The following is a 19,964-nucleotide window of genomic DNA, read 5'->3' as shown; positions in this document are numbered from 1 at the left end:
TTCTGGGCAGCCTAAGCTTTCCGACTCCAGTCGCATGTCTATGAACAGCGTGCATAAATCTTATCTGCTTGGGATGGATATATACTCCCCGGAGAAATCAACCAACCGTTTGTTATGCTAATGCTGGCTCTTGTCATCAACCTTGCAGGGAAGGTAATTTAACAACGACTTGGCTGAATACTATGAAAGCTCAGGAGCTGTGGTTGCGTGCGCAAACCGCTACTGCGCATATTTGACATTGGCAGCCGGTCGCTACACGAGATCGACTGGCAAGTCGGCGAAACTGATAACACTCAGTCTAGAGCGCAACTGCGAAAAATGGTTAAATTCTCCAACAGCGCTAAATTGAGTGACGCTTATCACGGTTTTTTGTCCGTTACTTTAATTTGCTCCTCCGTCTCATTTATTATTGGCCTAAATGTGAAAAGTTGATGGCGTGAGAAATTGTTAGCTGAGTACTGCATAAAGTTGAAGATAAAGTGCGCCTAGTTGAGAAAAAAAAACCGCCAGAATCGCTCCCGCTAATTTATCATAGTTTGTTGCAATCCACTGACGCACGCGCAGAAACAGTGCTTGAAAGCAGGCTTACTGGAAACCATGAAAACGTGGGGTGAAACAGACATGATGGGATGCCCTTCATCACAATGAATGTATAAGGATGTTTCAAAATGATGTATATAAGCGGAAAACTACTCACTTTAGACGTTCCTCTTGAACAGAATCCTTGAAGCAATAGTGTGTTAAGCAGTATAAACACATAAACTACCAACTATTCGCAATGAGAAAACTGTAATTATATTCTTTGTTTCTTCAATCAAGATGACAGGCATTTGTATTCCTCTTGGATAAGAGTTCCGCAGAAAATGTATCCTTGAATACTGAATATCTTAAAACGGATTATTTGCAGTTTCCTGAACAGCACAAGTGTGCGTAAAACTTTTATTAAATTGTCATGTATCGATAAATATATCTGTGGTCTTGCCTTTGGTGGTGATGGTTTGTAATACCCTTCATTTAATATGTATGGCTTTTGTTTGAAGGAGGAAGACTGGACCAAATTTTACCAAAGGTCTGACAGTTGACACACGAAAATTTCGATTGGTTCGCTGATGTCCAATCGGATTAGTATTTCACAAATAAACCATTGATGACCTTTCTTGTCTGAAATGGGTTTAGTATGGCTCTATGGTTTGGTTTTGTGATGCTTGGGATAAGCACCGTAGATGAGCGTACACAATTTCAAAAGAGAAGCATCTTATTACAATAATGTGAAACTAAAAGCCAGATTGTATAACCCTGCCGCAGGAGAGTTTCTCCGGAAACTTTGAAACCAGCACCAAGAATGGTTTGCTCAAAATCTTCAAAACCAATCTCTCATCCTGCCAAGGTGACCTTTTCACTGACCTTTCCAATAACCAATTAATTAATTAACGCATTAATTTAATCTGTGCTGGAGGGAGCAATGTCTCAGTGTAAATCCATTTCGTTCAGTCAAGTCAAAGAAGAATCACTGTCAATCCATCAATCAAGGGAATTTACAATCAGTGTCCATCTCGGTAGAAATCCGATAATAATCAATACAACTTTAATGACTGATCTCACGGAGTCGTCTTATCCTATTTCAACGTCTTCGCTTATCTGCAAATTGAAAACGAAATGAATCCCTATACATGTGCCCTTTACAATAACGCAGGTCTTCGGTCTTGGCCAGTGGTCAGATTACAACAATGACCGTTGTTACTCATATACGGACGTTGATGCCTGAAACTCTCTAAACAGTTGGAATGTCACAGTCTTCTAAGTAGAGGTCACAGCCTCGTTTTCGAGTCGTGTTTGTTGTTTAACGCCACGTTTAAAAACGTTTCACTCGTAAACATTTCCTTTCCGTCATGAAGGTAAGCGGTGTTCTACAAGGTATTGATTATGAGTTTACGAACGGGAAAAGAGAGAGGAGTCATGTGTAAACAATTAGGCTTTACAAGTCTGACAAATTTTCCGAGACCAAAAACACACAGACCAGCCAGCTGGATTCAAGCTCTGGCCTACCAATAGCCTCCATTACATTTATGGGTTTAGGGTTCATTTTCAAGCATTGAACAGAATTTTGGTCGACACCCTTGCTTTCCCTGTTGGCTTTGCCTTGGTGACAGACAATATTGCAATAAACACTTCCATTGTATTCCTGGCCTGAAATTCACCTGGCAACCGATTAAGTAGTGTCAGGAAAGAAGTCAGGAAAGATATACCAGCATTTACCATGTCATTTTCCAGCTTTATTGCGTTACTATGAGACTGTAATTCAGCCCGAACTAAACTCTCATGGGGGCCAATCAATCTGATGTTTGCAGAGAGGAGAGGGCCAAAGAATTGGAATAGCTAACTGCTGCCTTACGCATTCATCTGCATAACAGCCATAAAATTTAGGTAAAAAAGCAAGGTATCTCTCAAGGGGTTGATCCTTGGGAGAGGGTGGTGGAGTGGAGTGTGGGGTCGAGGCGGGTTAGAGGAGAGGATCTTGTTGCAGGGAACAACAGGATGGCGTTAAGATCGTGCAGATAGTATATGTTCATTTCATAACCTGTGTCACCTTCTGCTGGTGATCGCTGATAAAACGGCTTTCTTTATGGAATCTAATTAGAGCTCCGTCATCCAAATGTTGCCTAGACATTGTGTACAAAGAGGACATGAGCAGAAATAGCTATTTAATCCGGGTCGTGCTGTTTGACGTCAGTTCTCAATCCCAGTATGATCAATCGACTTATGCCTACTCTTGCCAGACACACCGATGTAAGCCAGCTTAGCAATCGACTTCGGTATGCCTGATGGTTCAATATGCACTATGTCGGCCCACAAATAAGGCAACGTACCCGTTACGGTGAGCCGCTCCCATAGTATCGTCCTCCATCAGAGTGATAAAACTGTTACTAATTTGGGAAGAAGTGGGATTAGGGTGGATGTACCATAATTTTGTTGTTGATATTAAAAAATGTCGTTTTCACCACTCTCAGAATTAATAAAATATTCAACACGTATATCTATTAAAACCTACAGAAAGTGTTAGGCGCACGTACATGGGTTTATCGGAACCACGCTGTAAGGAAACGGATATAGTTGTATGTAGTTATGTGTATCTCGCCTCACTCCTGCCGCGGTCATACTATCTGACAAACCGTCTTCATTCAGTAAGCGCTTCTGCAGGAGTGTAAGGTCAAAAGCTTTTCTTTTTTGAACGAACTCTGAATTCTGGAAAACTGGTGTATAACGGGTGACAGAAGAGCCGCTTGATGTTGGGAGATAACATGAAGATATTGCGGATGTCTTTTTTGTAGAATTTAATAACGCTGATGCGGTGATAAAATGGCTACTTCTTCTTCGTTTGTTTTTCAGTATGACACCTCGAGCAGATTACTTAAATACAAATTAGATTGTCGTCTAACAAAGGGCGTGTAATTGAAACTCTTGCAAGGCATGCTTAAGTGGGACACTTGCTAACGTTTACCCCCTTGATGAATCAAAGGCTTAAGATACATGTACCTACATTGGAGAATTGAGTCGAAATGATAAAACTTTGAGAGATGTATACTGTTCAGAAACTGTACTTAACTGTCATTTGTCATGAGCAGTGTCTGTGCTGTGTGTTGTGTACTGTCATGGCACATATACATGTAACTATGTACATACTGCTGTGTATTGTGTATTGTGCTAAACGCTGCGTGAGAATACCTGTAGTGGAGTACAAAACAATAATATTGAGGAACAGTGTTGTGTACTGCGAGCTGTATTTTGTACACTATATATGCGTGTAGTTTACATAATATGCAATGTGCACGGCTATCTGCTGTATAACTTATGCTGATTATAGAGTGTTTTGCACTGCTTGCTGTGTATAGTGCGTTTTGTGCGGTACACTCTGTACTACATGCTACGCATCGTGGTCTGCTGTCTGCTGTGCGATGTATGTTGATTATGTAATACTTTACTCTGTGTGCTGCGCACTGTGTATTGCGATGTGGGGTCGCGGAGGTCGCGAAAGGCGAGGAGGTCGCGGAGTTGCGACCTCCGCGTGTTCCGCGACCCCGCGGGCAGCGCAGAGATTGCTGTTCTGCGACCTCAGGGACCTCCGCGCCCACGCGGAACACGCGGAGGGCACGGTTTTAACATTCCGCGAGTTCCACGGGGGCACCAAGGTCGCAGTGGGCGCGGTTTTAATAAAATCGCGCCCTCCGCGACCCCGAGGAGGACGCGGAAGGCATGGAGGGCGCGGTTTGGCGCCCTCCGCGCCTTCCGCGTGTTCCGCGCCCCCGCGGAGGTCGCGGTTTTCTTAAAACCGCTCTCTTCGCGGAGGCGCGGAAGGCGCAGTCAAAATGGACGCTATCAGCCACCATATTGTAGTGTGTATATTGCCCTGTGCCGAGTGTTGAGCGGCAAGCAGATTTCAGCCATCACTACACTGTTCGAAAACCACTTTACAAATCAGATCCTTACTCTGAAAATAATCTGCCATGTTGTCACGTGTTTGACTGATGTAGTAATACAGTAAAGATGGATCTATTTACATCAGCCACTAAATGTCATAGAACAGAAAACTGATGCAGATTAATGTATGAATGATTAATAAGACGAACTGGGCCAAGTGAACAAAGCGCATGGTAGAGTCTGATGATGGTTTCCGACGTACTGATAGCAATGGTTGTGTTACTACAAGTCTCTGTAAGAGATGTGAGGTGTAGCTTAGAGACAATTGCTATCCTTGATTCGTGTGATTTATGTAGCTGATTCAAAACTCTACTAAAGATGGATAAACTTCACCTCATGAAGGGTTTTTATTTATTTCTTCTCATGTCGATGAATAATAACTTCAAGCTTTGTTATATATGTCATGGTTATTGTGAGCATCGCTGTTTCTATTGTTATCTGAAAGAAGATTCCTACGCGACACAAACACTCGTTGCCATAGCACTTGCTCTGATAAAAGATGGTTTGAAACAACACCCATTTATGAAGTTGAAGTGACGTGTTATTTTCGCATGATATATAACGCCTTAGGGAAGGGCCTCCAAGGCCTAGCTGTTAGCGTGTTATCGCAGCACAATGACTCATAAGCCTCTCCCCTGTGTTTGTTCAAGTACGGTCGTACGTGATGGGAAAGTCTGGCATGTTTCATCCGAACTCCATCCTGCTTCCTCTCGCCCTAATGATGGTCGCCGTCGAATAAGTGAAATATTCTTGAGTACCAATCACGTAAATAAAAACATAAGTAAATATCACCACATGTGTCGTTCTGAGTAAAAGTGGTTTGAAACAGCGCCGATTTATGATGTTGAATTTATGCTTTCGTCTGCCGTGGTATGTAGTGCATTAGGTGTCGCCCTAGGTATAACTGGCTTGAAACGGCGTCCACTTATTGCTACAGAAATGATGCTTTCTTTTGATATGATATGTATCACAGAATTGGTCTTGGATAAAATTGGTTTGAAGCAAAGGCCACAATTATTTCCTGTGAAATGAAGTTTTCTTTACCACCATGTATAACACAAAGAGAAACAGCCCATGCTAATGGAGTATGCTAAATGTCTCTCAAAGAATCTAGTGCGTTAACCAACAATGCATCTAGCAATGTGACATATACGTTACCTTGGCATTAACTTTCCATATCTTGGGGGAAGAAAGGTACGAACCATGTTAACAAAGGCGGATAGGAATAACCAACGGACGTCTGATATACCGCATGTTAAGGGTACAAACGACACTCTGTATGTGCCTCAGGATTTGTGGCACTTCACAGCTTGGTCCGAATGCATCATAAAGCTTTAATGATTCCAAAAGCAATTAAGGGACATTTCCGGGCTAATTATTTGTACGGAATGGCAGTCTATAGAGAAAAGCTAATTACTCAAACCATATGAGACGTTTGTCTACGCAATGACTGATCAAAACTAATTACTGTACGTCAGGTGACAATTGCCGGCAGATGAAGGGCTCTGGAGATATCCAAAGACGACAACATTCCCCAAGGAACTTTCATCTTGGAACTTGACTTATGTAATGGATCTTAATAGTTCCGACGAACAATTCTATGGGGGCTTGTTGACTTTGGTGATGTTAGTGCTCTTCTTCTTGTTCTTTGATTTTTTCGAATACGCAGGCGTTGCACATTTTTCTTCCTTACCCTTCTGGGTTCGTGAATTCTACACGATTTCCCAACTTCGCCCCTTTCTTCTTTTTGTGTGATAGTTAATTGATGTACAGTTTAAAAACAGAAAAAATAACGATAAATTCTTGACTCTTCTGACCTGAAATCAGTTAATTCATTAAATTTATTTGAGGTTATACACCGTCCTCAAGAATACTTTGCTGAGGCTATGTGACGTTGCGACAAAACGTAGCTGTTCATTCCCTTAAACGACCATGAACTGGCAAAGCTTGATGCATGTAGCATCTTTGATTTTCTTTTTACCATTAACATCTTTTGTCTGTATTAGCAGGGTTAACTAACCATTAGGTATGACTAGAGTCGTAGTTTTGTTTAGCATAATGTTTGCATCAACATTCATTTCACTAGTGTTTTGTGGGCTTTTGAAATACATCTCCTACACAACGCCTGCGAACAGTATTGCAGTTCTTCAGGGTAGACCTCGGTCGCGTGAAACGAAAGCCCCAACATGTTAAGACGGATTCGAAGACGCGACCTCATCGGGTTAATGCTACTGAAATTCCAGAAGAACCCGTCTTACAAGTCGGCTGGCGAGATACCCGCGGAACAAGTTAATGACAGGTTGTGACGGTGTCCAATGTTGTTGCAACCTTGACAAGCTACTCGTCTGATCTCGTACCTATTCGTACGCTTGTATAATTGAGCAAAAAAAAATGAGTTGGAAGTGAACGTGGGGTAGCTAATATTCCGTAAGTTGAAACACATTCCGTGATCTAACATGTGAAGCTAGGAATCATCCCTACAATTCTTTTCAATTGTTTTTTGTTTTTGCATTATTTTGTCTTTTCCTTGAGTGTAGATGGGTATATTAATAGGGGAGTCTCGAATTCGAACTCTTTTATCGATAAAGGTAGAAAAAGTCGAAATGCATCATTTGACCTGTCGAAAATGTTAGGCAACTAATTTTTGACCACATCTACTATAACATGGGCTTCCCACAAAAGTTTCATAAAAAGCAGTTTAGGCTAGGCGAATGGTGGAGAAATTTGAGGTGCTGAACATTTGTGAACGTTAGATGTTCCTAAAGGAAAGAGGTGTCATTTGTGCCAGATGAGACAGGTGATCAATAAATTAATGTCAGCAAAGGTTGGTTAACACTATTCACGAGTCACATGTCACAGTAGAAAGGTTTTTACTGTTGACGACGAAAGAGTTCCAACTCGAAAGATTGTGACGCATATATGTGAAGAAACTTTCTACTTCTTTGTAGATTGCATACAAGAGATCCCAATTCCATACGTCTTGGAAATTCTGGAATTATAATTCATATTGCACACGGTTAGTGGTCTGAAGCAGTTGTTGAGGTTTGGAGTTTTATTTTTTCTGCCTTGTCCAATTCCATTCACTGCTTGCCTTGTATACGACCCACTTACATCATACAAAAGTTTGAAGATTTAACCCAAACAGTTTGTTCAACAAAGGGTATCCACAGAATACCTATTATGAATACTTAAGGTTCTTTAACACAAAACTTTGACCCATAAAAATGTACCTTCATTTGACATATGTCTGAAATACAGTTGTATTGGTTTTTTAAAAATTTATTTGGCTTCTTTTAGCTTTAATAAAAAATTATACTTATATGACGACAGGTATACAGGTTTAGCATATAAGGGCCCGGCAGATAAGTGATACAACGCTCTTTGGAAGGTATTTGAAATCCCTCAGCCGAGCTGCTTGCATTCCATTCGAGGCTTCATTGACCAAAAAGCCAGGCTCATCTTTTTAAGCCATAAAGAGAGGGTATATCACAGTTGTTCACAAAACACGTTGTTCAAAATGCACAAAACAGAACGAAAGGTAAAAATTTCCAAAAATAGTATCATTGGAAAACTAGAATGTCTGAATTACAGGTCAGAATAAATTAAACTTTTGGTAAACTTGCATCAATAAACAGGGCCCTTAATTTCAGCAAAATCCAACGTCCAATTAAGTAATAAGTTTTCATGTTTTGTAGTCTACTATGTAAATAAAAATCATTACTTTGAGCAATGGAAAAAAAACATACACAATATAAATTATCTACCTGTACCTAAAGCAGTACAAAATAAACGCGTCATATAGATGCGTTTGTGTTTTTGCTTGACACACTTACGGAACATTGACAATATAGACGTGTGAAATATAAGGGACTTCGCAAAGTTATCGGGCTTGCATTCGGTGTGCTTCAATCATGGTCTTAGAAAGGTTCCAGCTGTCTGTCTCTCAAATGCTTGGTAACAATATGGTTTCCTCGAGGGAATTTCTTAACCAGAGAAAATGAAATGACGTCCTCGCCACAGGCGTAAACCAACCGACGGTGACTAAAAACAGGATAAGATGTCTTTGAATTAGCTTCTATTCATCTGTGTCCGGCACTTTTAATTAGTTTCTTTGGAAATGCTCATCAGCTTTTATCAAACTTTTGCGCCCAAAGCGTATCTGGTATAGAAGTTTTAGTGTTTAAGAACTGGTGGTTTTCAAACCGCCATTTTTCTTCCACTGGCTTACCCTCTCCCCGCCGAAATGTCCAGAGTGTCACTCTGAAGAGAATACCAGTGGGCTACCATGTCCTGGATGGAGCATGGGGAAGCAGAACCACTCCACAACGAAGCTGTCACTCTAGCCTTTCTCTCTATTAACGAGACCACGAAGGCTACCATAGTCACGAGACTGGATCCAGGGTGAATTAATAATGCTGAGCTGTTATAATCTTCCCCGTACCAGGCCTCTCCCCGTATGATTAAGGCTGTGTCTGTCGTCGGCTTAACAAGGCGTGGATAATTAAATTTAATGACCCGGGATACAACACAGGCTTAGACTCAACGTGCAGTCAATAACAATGTGACTTGATGCAAAACAGTAAAGTTGCACCTCATCTGAAAGCTAGCTCACCGGCTTTTCTATTTTCACCACCAGTCCGATGGGAATATACTTCTGGACCTCGTCCAAGTAGAACCCTTGATGGGCACACCAACAGTAAAGCCATGACAAGAGTGGTGGATGGCAAAGGAATTGTTAAATGAAACAAAACAAATACGGTGAATAATAAACAAATGGATCAAAATAAACGACAAATGATTGTCTTAAGATTTTCAATATACACTCGAGGCAATATCCGCTCAAGGAATTCAGTAGTTTCTATCATCATCATATTAAATTGAGTCATTCTACTAGAGGAAACAGCAGTAGATCTTATCAAAATTGATGTGTGTGACAAGAGTACTACAAAGTTTTCAATTTCACGAAGTTTGAAGGATTTATCAGATTAGAATAAATTGTCTCAATACTATATATTTATATGTCTATTTGTGTTATTTTTCCTTAGCGCCATATGTAAAATTTCGGTTGGTGTTTTGGTTCCGTGTTAGAGGATATGACGTCAGTTCATTGAAGAACGTGACCGTAGAAGAGGGTTGAACGACAAAAATATCACCAACCTGATTTGCAACTCACGACTCAAATCATAGTATGAATGAAATGTGGCGTAATTTTGGCCGATTTTATTTATGACTGTGGACACGCACGTGTGTGACCTCACGGCGCGCGTGATATGTTACACGTTACCAGGGATGCACGTGTTTAGGATATGAAGCTGTATCTAAGTGGAGAACATTACGAAACGTCTCGTCTTGATGTTTCCCTGAGATCTGTCACAGAGGTCGCTTGGTAATGGTTCATCCAGAGTTCCTCGTTAGCGGTATCGTTATCAGGCTAGGACTTCTGAGGCCGCCGGCATAATTATTATTGCATTGGTATGGCTACACTGATGACCGCTCTCAGAATCAGTCAAAAGCCATCCAAGAACAATGATCTGATATGTAATCCGATCACATATGTCTGATATACAACGCACCTGATTAGAATCCTGATACAGGGGTCTCATATATTCTAGACCTGCTCTTAATCCGCTTATTTATTTATTTAATTGGTGTTTAACGGCACACTCAAGACTGATTCACTTTTACGCGCGGAGGCCAGCACTTTGGTTGGAGAAACCGGACAGAAACCGAGAGAAACCCACGACTAGTCGCAGGTTGCTGGAAGACCTTCCCACATACGACAGGAGAGGAATCCAACATTAGCTGGACTTGAACACAAAGCGACAGCATTGGTGGGAGGCTCCTGAATCATCGTGCTGTGCTTGCACGCTAACCATCCAAAGAGCGTTGTATCACTTATCTGCCGGGCCCTTATATGCTAAACCTGTATACCTGTCGTCATATAAGTATAATTTTTTATTAAAGCTAAAAGAAGCCAAATAAATTTAAAAAAACCCCCAATACAACTGTATTTCAGACATATGTCAAATGAAGGTACATTTTTATGGGTCAAAGTTTTGTGTTAAAGAACCTTAAGTATTCATAATAGGTATTTTACACCGTACTAAAGAATATTTCACATAGCATTATGGTGGGGGTAAATCGGACAGAGCCCAGTGTAAACACAGCTCAATGCACAGGTTGCCCTAGATAATCCACGGCACATCTGGGATACAGTGTGACCATACTGTATCCCAGGACACATGTACCGAATTATGTATCAGTTTCACACGTAGTAGGCTAACTGACCGCAGCAAACCGTGGAAAGTCGTGGGTCTCCCTTGCACTCTGCCCGGTTTCCTGCCACCGTAATGCTGGCCATCGTCATATTAATAAAATATTATTTAACACGGCGTAAAACACCGATCAAATAAATAAATAAATAAATAACTTGTAACTGACTCCGACACCCTCGAGGCAGGACAGGGGCAAACGTGGTACCGGCTGTGGTGTCGTGTTTGGATAAATGCCCTGACGTCATCGATCAACATGACCTTCATTGTAATAATGCTCACATACAAAATCAGCCCGAGAGGTGAGTAGGGGACAAATACTCCAGCAAACCTTATAGATAATAGCTCATCCAACAGCTGTGCATACATCTGCAGAACAGCCTGCCTTCTGACGGGTGATTAACTCTGCATATGAATACGGCTGGTTTAGGCCCTGGATGCCGAGTTTATCTGGGTGTGCAATAGACTGATTATATATTTGGGTTTTTTGAGAAGCCGACACGTGCCATATATATAGACACTAATATTTTGAAGAACATTGAATTACACACAGAAATAATATGGTTTCAAAAGTTGGTAAAATGTAAAATGCGCAGGCCAGTCGTATTTGCCCCTACAGGGAAACCTGTGTACCTGTGTACACCTAGAAATAAGTACAAGCTCACGATACCTTGAGATAAACACTTTTTATGTTTCTATACCCCCAGGATTGCATCTTACAAGATTATAAGTGATGTACATATATGTGGGGTAAATGTTGTTTTTGTTTTGCGTTGTTTAATTTTGTCGAAGCAAGATTTTGTTGCAGCAGTTTCCACCAATGCAGCCTTTTAGTCAATGTTCATGTTACAATCGTGTGTCACGTGGCAGCTGTCAGAGATTCTTTATTGAAAAATATTGACTTTTGATGCTATGAATTTTTCAAATGAAAGCGCAAGAACCTTTATTTTGACCTTTTTGACCTTTACGTGACAGCTGTCAGAGATTCTTTATTGAAAAATATTGACTTTTGATGCTATGAATTTTTCAAATGAAAGCGCAAGAACCTTTATTTTGACCTTAATCCTAACTTGAATTTCCCCAGTCTCTGTCCGGTTTCCTCCCGCCGCAATGCTGTCCGCCTTCCTATAAGTGAAATATTCTCGAGTACGGTGTAAAACTCCAATCAAATAAATAAATGTCGCCGAAGAATTTGTTTACACCCACAGACAAGGCCTTACATAGATTCTGTTTTTCAGGTGTCACAAATACTGAGCTCCCTTTTACTCCCTGAATTGAGTGAGTGAGTGCTTCGGGTTCAACGTTGTGCTCAACAATTTTTCAGTCATAGGACTGAAATCAAAAAATAATTTAAATGTAGGTATGGACTAGTAAGAACTAATGAAATCACAACAACTTTTTCTGACCTTATTCCTTATTTCATATAATGGTATGGGAAAAATTCTACTCATAATATTATAAAATGGTTTTATCTGAATGGAAATTTAAAACTACCGATATTCCTGAGGAAATGTAATGAAACTTGAAGCTATCAGGAAGATTGGGAGAAATTTCACACATTCGGCTCTAGGGCTGATTCTGGATAACTTGTATCAAAGCAAAGTTTAATATGCTATAATTTAAATCAGTGCATAAACTCTGACGCACTCTCTTTTAAAGCAATGTTATATTATTCAACTGTCCCACAATTGTCCATAAATTCAGTATTAATATAATCATGCAAGGAAAAATGTAATTAAAATATTACTGTAATATACTTCTTGACAATGGGCTATTTGTTTTTATTCCAAGAAAGTTAAGGTTAAAATTGTTTTACATTTGTGGTTAGTATGCCATATGTAAGTACTGGTGCATCCGGCCGAGCACAGGCTTTTAACGGCTGTGCTTTCCCACATACAAATATATTATCTCTGTATGGCCTCGTAACGGTGAATTATTTGTTTGATTGGTGTTTTACACCTCAGTCAAGACTATTTCACTTATACGAGCATTATGGTGGGAGGAAATCGGGCAGAGCCCTGGGGAATCCCACGACCATCCGAAGCCAGCATGAGCTGGACTTGAATTCACAACGACGGCATTGGTGGGAGGCTCCTGGACCATTGTCTCTCGCTGGTGTTCTAATCAACTCGGCCATGGCGGCCCCTTCATGGCGGTGACCTTGAGGCAAAAGTGAACTAGGCTGTAACGTGATGAGAAACAACTGCAGGATAAAACGTAATGTGCAGTGCGGATTTTTTATGCAAGCCATGTATTTCTTTACTCGAATCGTGTTTAAGCTCGGCATGCACGCAACGCAACTCAACACAAGTGGTTGTTCGTCGTCCTAGTGACTGATAGCCGTACGACCTTGGGATTGAATCGACATACACATAACGATTCAAGAATAACTCCAGTTGAGCCGAGTCATTTAGCATACAAGAGCGCTAAGAACCCGACGGGACAATCGTGTTGAGCTGGGTCGTGGTATGCAGAGCTTTAGGCCGGATACTCAAGAAGTCGTGGGTTTTTCACGGGCTCTGCCTGGTTCCTTTCCACCATTATGCTGGCCGCCGTCGTTTAGGTGAAATATTCTTGAGTACGGCGTAAAACACCAATCAAATAAATAAACAAGCTTATACACGATCAGCTATAAGCATGTTGAAGGAAACTAGAGTACCAGGGGTATACCACCGTGCTTTTATAAAAGCAATTGGCAATCTTCTTGATTTAGCCTGAAGCAGCATCCTGGTCATGACCTGACCGGGATTCGAACCAGCGTCCTCTTTATCGGAGTAATCAAGCGTGAGGTATTGAATTACGGATACTCTTGACACATACGAACATACCAGACCTGCCCTGTTTTTCTTTTCGCCCGTGAAAAAAGGGGGAAAAACAAGAAAACATCAGCGGCGCATGCAATAATATACTGCCCACTTTAACTATCTCTCTCACAGAATCTTCGTGCAAATTTTCTTCCACTTTTACCAGGATCATTAGACTTTTTATGTTCATGGTTTATTCATTTGCCACCTGCATACCTACTGTAGTTGTCCTTTCTCAGAGTGTATCTCTTACCATGTGAGAGGCTGATATATCACCCTGGCTGGACGGGTGTTGGGTAAGCTTACATATATACTTTGTCAGCAAAGGAGTCTAGATTTACTGCGTGGGGAGTACTTACTCCAATTTTCTCTGCCCATAAACCTCATCCTTGTCATAGGTGTAGTTGCATAATTCTCGAGAAGACTGCTTAGCACTAACGAGATCAATAAATTTATACATGTATACATCTGTTATTGCAGTGAAGCCACAATTGAAAAGTTATTCTCTTCATTCTGTTGAGGCATCCTGTTTGTAACTTTCATTTCAAAAACATATAAAAAATCGACCTTGCATGACCATAATGTTTTTAGCTATGTTTCCCTCATAGTACAGTGAACTAACGAAGTCACTCCCGCGAACAAGTTGTCCCTCGAGAAAGAGTTCAAATCTGTATGGTTCTGTTTTGTTTTTCTTTGAAAACATGCTTTTGTGTGAGTATAGATATAGGCCGCCTTGAATTAAATAAGTTTTGTCATGGATTGAAATTGATAAAGGTTGATGGTATTACGTAACGTGTCGCAACTATAGCGCAACTATAGCGAAGCCATGTATGAATCCTGCCTGAGAGCACATGCGGTCCTCTAGCAGTCATTAACATTAACATGTTACGCTTAGAGGAATTGTGGGCTAAAAGTTACGTTAGTTATATCTTAATTTAATTGATTTATGCATATTTGCGAGCTCAAGAATTTTTCAGAAAGTTACATTTGTGGTCGAGTGATTTTCTCCAGTCTTATTTCAGTATGACGGGTTAGGAATAGGCTTCCATTTTTAGATTTACTGTTCTGTACACCGCTTCAGTGCACGTTTGGAGCTTTATAAATCGGAAAGGAAAGGAAGAGTAAGACAGAAATGAAGAAAGTGGCCTTACGAGTGTATCAGCTGGTGTAACTCACAGTTATAGTCAGTTTCGCTTCTTGAGGTGCACAGTTTCTTGCACTGGGACCGATTGCCCGCCCTACCATACTAATCCTTTCTAGTATATGAACAACCTAAATGTCTGTGTGGTAGTATTATCACTCCTTAGCTTGGGGGCAAATCTTAGATCCAGTTGCCCGAATTGCGCGTTTGATGTATAGGCGGGCGCATTAGTTTGTTTGTTCATTTATGGCCTTTCCAATAGCTTTCTAATAGCTTTTACTGATTTTTTTTACCAAAAATAGTATTAAACTCAATATTACAATTTAAATGTTTACTTTCTTTCTCTTACAAAAAATCTTTAAAATTGTAGATATCTTTATGACACAGTTTTAACGCTGCCGCTGATGATGAATTCTTTCTTTTTTATTTTTGGCATTTTTCTTGAAAGTTTATCCAATAAACACTCAACTCAAATCAACGTGTTTTTCTAATTAGTGACAGCCTCGTTTGTGCACTGAGCAGTATTTCCGTGTCAGCAGTTGGTGCACCTTACGATACTCTTTGAACTGAATTTTGATAGGCTACCACCGGAGCCAACAGATAGAAGTTTATAACGGATGAGTTTTTCTTTTTCAATGAGATCGAGATTGGATGTATCAGTCTGACAGATCAACACGATCGTGTTCTTTTGATACGTTAATCTTCATGTTTTCACTGAAGGGTTTCACCGTCGACATGAAAGATGGCATTCCTGGACACAAGCGAGGACGACTTCCTGGATCTGATTAAATAATTCGTGCTCGAGATGTGTCGCTGTCAGAAATGTTATTCTCGTGAGTACTGTTTGTAGGTTAGTTCAGACTGAATGACCTTGAATAAGTCAAACAGCTGTTCCGAGTATGGGTCATTACGCATGCGTAGAACAGGGTATTGGGAAGTACAAATAGCGGATGACAGACTGCAAAGCGACAGGCCCATATTCCCTTCAGTTCTAGTTTATTGGGTTTAGTTTTCGACTTGAAGCTATGCTCGAGCCCACGTGAAGCCTCACGTGCCACAAAGATTCGGACACAAATTGCACGAAATTTCCTGAATTGTGTAGTGCTGACCAGGGACCAGACTCACAAAGCGGTGTAGGCATACGACGTTTTTTTTTTTTTTTTATCGTACAATTGTCGTGCGATATTTTGTACGTTACTATTATGATGCCATTGTCCTATATGCGTGATTATCGTATATGTACGACATCTTAGTGAAACTGAGTCCTGGGTTATATCGCTTTAATATACATGAAAATGTGAATGATGTTGTTTTGTCCAAGACAGGCTTTTTCAATCAATCTACGTTCACTGACAATTGATTATATTATGACCAGCTATATACTGACCATCCTAACAATTCATGTACACTCCTAGTAAACTAGTTACAGACAAGCTGCGTACACACATGTAGTGGTCAAGTGTAATGTACGTGTAAAATAGTTATAATAGACACGTGACTCACGAATAGTTAAATCATGCTATGGACTGGGCAGTCAACTGTGTCCAGCTTGTTAACATGTATTGTTAAGTAGATTAAGCATGGCGATTAACTTTCCACATGTGCATTTGACTTCTCAGGCAATGTTTTTAATTAAAGAACAAGTTTATACCTGAAACCAGCAACTGTTAGTAAACAAACTATTGTAAGTGTAAATATGGTTGTTTCTCAAGTAGAGAGGGGAGGAAAAAGGGATTGGGGGTTGACCTGTAACGACCTCAGAGTCTGGCCAATCCCATGTTGTTATGTATAATAAATGCCTGTTGTTAACTGAAAACGCCTTGAAGAGTTTTCCTATATACGTTAGACATGGAATGAAGATAAATGACGGTGACCATCCCGGTGGCAATTTTACTTAAGACCCTAACCCGGTCGTAATATACATGTATTTCTAATGTACATTTTACCGCGGGGCTCTGGTAGAGTCCCCGGGTTCAGCACCGAGTTGAGTCATACCGTGGCCGTTAAGGGGCCATGTATTTGTCGACCCTCTGCCGGTAAACAGTAAAATACTGAGGCATCCTTGGGAACCCTCCTGGTAATGAAAGAATTTTAGAAAACTTTCACTGCATACAACGGAACTGCATGTATAACGAATAGGCCTATATCAGCTTTCTAGGCAGCTCAAGTTTGAGGGCGCTTCGGCTTAAATCTTAAAGAATGATATCATTAAAGACTTATAGCATGCAGGGTAAGACCAGAGCAGCGACGACAGCTGCAGATATCTGGCAAATGGTTACACGTAACCGGTGAAATACGGCCTCTTGTCAGTTTACCTCAGCCAGGGTTACTCTTGACGCTGATAGCAATATGGCTCTTTTTAATACATGTCCATACAAGGGTTTCATTAGTGTTGTTAAGAATAAGAGTTAAAAATTTGTTATTTTAGAAAAGGAACCACTCTTTCATTAATGGATTGATCATTGTGTCCTTATTGTTCAACATTTTTTGTTATCTCAGTCAATCAGATCTGTGGTTTGGATCACTTCCTTCAGTAACGGCCTGTTAAATATCAAAAGTAGAGAAGGGGATTAAAGGTTTACCCCGCATGACTTCACTAAAATGTTACCCCATTTTCTCAAGAGAATTTAGCGCCGGAAACTCATTACCCTTTTAGGCCGTAGACATGTTGCGTGTTAGGCGCTGTTTGTAGTGCTTGTGAGCACAAACTGTGTATCCTGTTTTAACATGTCTGATCTTTAAACAGGTAATAGATTTTTCTTTCACATGACGGAAACTTGTTGGTTTAAGCTTCCAAATATTTAAAAAGCTGCTATCGGTGATTTGAACACACCCTTTCTCTTCACTGTGATCGTTTGACAGCTAAAGGACGATTTCTTTCGCAATTATTGCATGCATTTATATGAAGCGGCAAAATTCTGAAAGGAATTTACTCTTCGCCGAATCCTAAACTAATGGCGAAAATAAACGTCTCCTCGAACTTTGTCCCATGGACAGAAACACTTAGACAGAATGAACTACATCTCATGGCCCGTAGTTGCTGTGAATTAGATATTACACCACTTTTCCCATCTACATCCAGGAATCTGACGCCATTAGGCTGTTATCACAGTTCAGAGGCTATATCCATTTTGTGCAGACTGATCTCTACATTGCCGTCTACATCAATGTCGAATACCATTTGTTTGAATATAATTTTAGTAGATACAGTTGACACACGAATGAAGTTGAGAGTATCACCTAAAGTTAGAATGAATTATTTGCTACACTGTAAAATCTTTACAGTAATTCATTCGTATTGTTACCCTGTCAGTAGCAATAATAGGGCAGACCCTCACTTAGTGGGGATTCTGTTGCAGATACCAACACGAGTTAAATACTTGTTAAACAAGTATCACATGAAAACAGCAAGGTAACAACACTAATATATATCTGTTATTAGAGTGATTTGGCTGGCTGATTCGACAACAATGTTGCTCTTATTTTCAGGCAATCGGTTGACAGCACAAATCTTGTTCTTCCTAGTTCGACTGTGGCTCTAAGTCAGGAAGATTATAAGTACCGAATCTAAGGGCAATACTTTATTCAGGAAACTCCGGTTTTATTCCCCCATAAATTTGTCTGCCACAGTTTGAGTGAAAGATTTTTAAACACCAGCAGAAGAAGTATTAAAGTAAAACACCCAACTTTAGTTTTTTCTAACAGAAATATTATGTCGTTATGACATCACAAGAACTGCCATTTGCGGTGGTATATACACTAGAACCGTTTTTTTAGACAAATCTAAACAAGCTACTGATCTCAAATATACACATGTGAACACAGGTGATTTGAAATTCGTGGTTAAATGAGAAGATAAAAGCAGGTAGGTTTTGCTATTCAGTCGCCTCTTTGAATTTTTTAGTTACCACTCGCGATGTTCCTAAATCACCGAGCGAAACAAATTTTCAAAACCCTTGTTTTGTAGAGGACTAAAAGACAGGACAAGAAGTCGTTGTCGTAGACATTCCTTAAATGGTCATTGACAACAATGTACATTTTTTTGAATGAAGCACAATTAACATCAAAGTCTTACATTTCAGGTTGTGGCAAGGGGTTTGATTTGACAGATTGATGATATATGTTCATATTAAGGGAATCTTAAATTTCTAAATGCTTTTTGTTTGGTGGGTTTCAGAATCATCGAAGACCAGCCTAACTTCACAGTTTTGAACTCAAGCGCACTGAAACTGTATCCTAATCTCACCCAGCTGTAAGTATGACCAACATCCAGCCGCTCCCATGAACGAAATCTTCATTTAGCTCTTCTAAATTTTCACATTAACTTTTTGTAACTTAAAAGAATACCATACCAGGTACCAGATAATCTCGAAATACTGAATACCAAAATGCAGACATTGTATTGTTTGTAGTAACTGTTCTCTGTAAATATTAATTTGTCCTCCCTTTGAGAAACCAAACAAACGGAATTTACTTCGGAAGTTGCCTTGGTTTAGATTGGGATACATCGGGGTGGGATGCTAACCAAATAGGGTACAAAGGGTATGCCAGCCATTCATAAAAAACGAGTATTATTGTCAAGGTAAGAAGAATCCGATGTGTTACAGAGTGAGTTCGTGTCCTCAAATAAAGCCGAAGACACATCGTGACAGCCCACTTCACTTGATATATCTCCGTGCGTGACGGTTTGTTTTTCGTTCACAATAACGGAGTAAGCTGAAACAGTCCCACAACATCTGCGCGTGTCCTTTACATTTAATTTAATTTAATTTTTTCCTCAGCGCGCCTCTGTACTAACCAGCAAAACGTGATGTACAAAAAGGAAAATGCGCAAACAAACAGATAGTGTCAAAAGTCTACCTTGGATAATTTGATTTAGGTGTCCAAGGGTGAAAATGTCTGGAATGCTTGTCCAAAACACAATCATGAATCCAGATTAAACTACCACTGGGATAATGTCATTTATTTATCGAAATATATTCACATTCAGGAAGTATCTAAATGCGGTTTTGCATATTGCTGATTCGTGTATCCGTTCTAATCCTACTGACCAAGCTTCCATCACTCAATAATAAGCAGTACGTGTTCGCTGTTTAAGTTGCCTTTATCAGTCAAGGGATCACAAACATGTCTTAGACTTAAGTGAGAGTCAACGTTTAGTATTATTTCTGAACTTTATGTTGTGATAGTCTAGGACCAAAGTTTATATTAAAACATGAACTCCGAAATTAAATGTAAGTGAAATTTTTCGAGAGTAAGTCAATTAGAAGT

The 19,964-nt window shown here is 40.1% G+C and overlaps 1 protein-coding gene across 1 annotated transcript in view; it reads left to right on the top strand.

Annotated features, from left to right (window-relative positions):
* The first annotated feature begins 8,761 nt into the window (after positions 1-8,761).
* LOC135473295 (NT-3 growth factor receptor-like) overlaps positions 8,762-19,964 on the top strand; it is a 46,596-nt gene continuing 35,393 nt past the window's right edge. The window contains exon 1 of the mRNA XM_064753142.1: positions 8,762-8,877. Coding sequence (XP_064609212.1) covers positions 8,762-8,877 — 116 coding nt within the window. The remainder of the gene's footprint in view (positions 8,878-19,964) is intronic.

The sequence above is a fragment of the Liolophura sinensis genome, chromosome 8 (genome assembly GCF_032854445.1).
Source record: "Liolophura sinensis isolate JHLJ2023 chromosome 8, CUHK_Ljap_v2, whole genome shotgun sequence".
Taxonomy (NCBI): domain Eukaryota; kingdom Metazoa; phylum Mollusca; class Polyplacophora; order Chitonida; family Chitonidae; genus Liolophura; species Liolophura sinensis.
Note: the sequence above shows the minus strand (reverse complement) of the source record. Positions and strands in the feature narration are given on the sequence as shown.